Source organism: Clinocottus analis, unplaced genomic scaffold (genome assembly GCF_023055335.1).
Source record: "Clinocottus analis isolate CAN_PGR_092001 unplaced genomic scaffold, fCliAna1.0.p SCAF_20, whole genome shotgun sequence".
NCBI lineage: Eukaryota > Metazoa > Chordata > Actinopteri > Perciformes > Cottidae > Clinocottus > Clinocottus analis.
The window spans coordinates 15,310,882-15,314,403 of NW_027175932.1; the positions used below are offsets into that span (position 1 = coordinate 15,310,882).

The following is a 3,522-nucleotide window of genomic DNA, read 5'->3' on the forward strand; positions in this document are numbered from 1 at the left end:
AGAGGAAGAAGAGACATCAGGCTGACACAGAGAAAAAAATAGCATTTTCTTCCTGGTTTTGTTTTTATCAGGTAGACAAGGAAGATTTTGTGGATCTTCTGACATCTGACATGGTGGAATCAGCAAAAACCTTAGAGTAGAAAACACCAAGAAGAACCGTTTGTGATGTTTCAGAAAGCTTTTTACACTTCCTGTTCCCTGTGCTTTTGTGTGAAATAAGGTCTGTGGTCAACACAAGCTGGAAGGATTTAAACATTTACTTCTGGTATATTTCTGGTGAAATTAGAAGCTTTTAGAGTTAGTCACTAGTCCTCCTCTAGCTCAATGGTGGAGGTCCCAACATTCTCACTCTAAATTTCTGAAGATTAAAATCGCTGAACAAAATGCGTACAAATCATAAAAATTGTTGACAAACAGAGATTATTGATGTGCATTAAATGGAACAGTGACGTCAGCGGTGAACCAGCTTCCTCCTGCCGCTCACTCGTGTCCACAGGCTGCGAGCCGTCTGGGCGATGGTCGCCCTGCGCGGCAGATGGAGGCTCCTCAGAGGCTCCCTGATACATGCCAGCACGCCCGGCTCTGAGGGCTGCCCCAGGTACTCATGGGAGATGTGGTTAATTCTCCTCAGCTGTTTGCTGTAGTAGTTCCTCAGGTCACAGAGCTCTTCAGCTGCAGTCTCAGAGATGACGGAGGCGTGGGATGGAGAGCTGGTGGCTGTGTGCTCACCCGGGCCGGGACAGGGAACAGCAGCTGCTGTGTCGTTACGGGGTTTCCTAATCACTCTCTGAGGGGTGGTGGCTTTGCGTTTGGAACAAGGTTTTACAGGATGTGATGGCGTTTTGTAACAATCAGCATCATCGATAATGTTTAGTTCAACGTCAACCTCAATTCCACGTCGAGGCGAGATGAAGCTCCCGTCGCTCTCCTCTTCCTCTCCCGGTCGGTTCGTCTGTGCTCTGTCTGTCTGCTTCCTGGACTGGTTTCTCTGCTCTTTAAATACTTTCTGTCTGGGTTGTGGGGGACAGCTGTGGTCCACAACAATGTGGTCGAAAGTCATATCACACTCCTCCTCCGTGGCTGATGTGTCCTGTAAGCATGGGACAGCCTTGTGTCAGTCAACAGGAGAAACACAACATAACACTCATTACTTACTGTCCTTTGAGTAATATGAAAGCAAACAGGGAGTGGAACAGAAAGTCTCCTCTCAGTAAAGTCAGTGAGAACATGATGTTAGTGACAGTTAGTGGAAGTATGGATCAGCATCACAGATCATGAGTAATAGGCTTGGGCGATAAAGATAAATGGCAAATTAGATTTCTGTTAGAATTTTAAATTCAAAAGGAAATGCAGTGTCCATCTGACCTGCAGTTGGCCCTGGTCCTGTTCCTCACTAATGCCATCAGCCAGCCATGCTGCAGACACCAGGCAGTAGCAGAAAAAAGCAGAGCCCAGCATTTTGCTCTTGTGGAAAAGGCAAATGACTGCTTGCAGACTTTTCCTGACAGTAACAATGACTCGTCATTACAGCATCGTTAAGATCACGACACATGAATTATAGATCAGCTCTGCTGTGCAGTGAGTCGAGTTAAGATGTCCAGACGGTGGATCTCTTTGTTGACAGGCGGCATCTTTAGACTGCTGGACACGAGCACACGGTGAGCTCATGTCCAGCAGCCACATGGAGAACACCCCGTCACCCATGAGCGGATGCACTAATAAGGAGCACATTATTGAGCTTAGATTTCCTTGCAGTTAGCTTCACCAGAAAGACCAATCTAATCTCATGGACCAGTAATGTTTATCGTCCAAGCCTGATGGTTAGGAACAATTAGATGACGTCATGCTTAATAATGCACCCGAGACTGTCTGATCCAACAGAGGAGCTTCCAGTCTGAGTGTGGACGTGCCATGCCGACAGAAGCAGTAGTGAACAGAGTAAAGAATGAGGGACTGTACTTTGGCAGCTTGTCTTCTGGACAGGGTGGGGTCTTAGGTGAGGTCTGTCTTGACTTTCTTGGACACAGAGGCATCTCCACCCCTTTGAACTGATCTTTTTCCCTCTTTGGCCTTGCCTTGGCCACGCAGAGCTTTCACCTGCAGGTCATTAACAACAGCCTTTACCGGGAGGTTCAGAGACCTACATGAGGTGGACGAGGGGACGCTCACTCTCTCACTCACACTGGAACCCATGCACTCAGATCTTCTTTCAGGGTCTCTGCAGATCTACACGGAACGGTTGAAGACCTGAGCTCAGAAACCTGAAGGGTCACTGAAGTGGTCTAAACAGAACTGAACACCATATTTAGAATGATAGAAACACAGATGCTCCCTTTGGGCTTAACTTGATGAATAACCAAAAGGTGGGAATCCATGTCCAAAGTGTTTAACAACATCTCTCAGTGTCCATCAGGAAGACTCAGTTGTTACGTGATCTACGCATGAAATGATGATGAGGATGAAGACCATGAGAGGCATTTAAATGTCTGGAAACAGGAAAGGATAGTAAGTGGACTTTGTTAAGCGGGAATCATTCATTTCTGTTGAATTCCTGAAGTGACTGCTCGTTGTATTACTGTGACAACGATGAAGACACAAAGTAGTTAAAAAGCCTCACACCATGTGAACAGCTGTGAAAAGGAAAAACTAGGATTACAACAGGTATTATCAGTCAATCAGAACTTACCTCCACGGACATCTAGAAACAATTAGTAAAAGACACAACATGTTAACGTGACATGAGAAGAAACACTGGAAGAAACGACAAGTACACAAACACAGGAGCTGCTGAGTAAAATAAATAATCCTGCATTGAGCTCGTCCTGAGTGATTGAGGAACAGTGTGCTGCTGTGAGGAGTTCAGTGTCTTGCTCACGGACACTTCAACATGTGAACTATGGGGAGACCAGGGATCTAACCGGCTACCTTGTGGTTTCAGGACGACCACTCTCTCCATGAGCCACCGCCGCCCCCTAGTGGAGCACTGAAGACACCCATAAGAACACCACAACCACAGGATCAGTCGGGCTCTACGCCACTGTTGCATCACTTTTATACAGTAACTATTGCTGCTCTGGACCAGATCCAATATTCACACTTTGTATGGGTTGGGTAATATTATTATAACGCTTTCCGACAATATATTATAATCTTGAGAAAAATGCCACTACAAAACTATTCAATCTCACTCCTCCCAGAGAGATTTTCAGGAATGCTAACTAACTCTGCTAAGCTACCCTGAACCCGTTGCGCGCGATATAGAGAGCAGAGAAGAGGAGAAGTGTTTACGTGCGACCACATAGAGAAAGAAATGACAAACTGTTGTGTAAAACCCATCAATAAAATACGGCCGTTTGTTTGTTTAATAACAGAACAAGGTGTAGATCTGTTCTATTAGGAAAGAGAACCGTAAATGACGTATTGTGATCTGGCGCTGTAGAGAAAATTGTTCAGGGGGCGCCCCGCCCCCGCTAATATAATGGAAGGGGAAACACTGCACAGTAACACCATTACAGGGCATGA

General features: G+C 45.9%; 1 protein-coding gene across 1 annotated transcript in view; it reads right to left on the reverse strand.

The window, feature by feature from the left end:
• Positions 1-242: 242 nt before the first annotated feature.
• The window catches only part of LOC137791875 (ATP-dependent DNA helicase Q1-like), a 12,594-nt gene continuing 9,314 nt past the window's right edge, over positions 243-3,522 (reverse strand). The window contains exon 15 of the mRNA XM_068587080.1: positions 243-1,090. Within this exon, the coding sequence (XP_068443181.1) occupies positions 452-1,090 (639 nt within the window). The 3' untranslated portion in view covers positions 243-451. The remainder of the gene's footprint in view (positions 1,091-3,522) is intronic.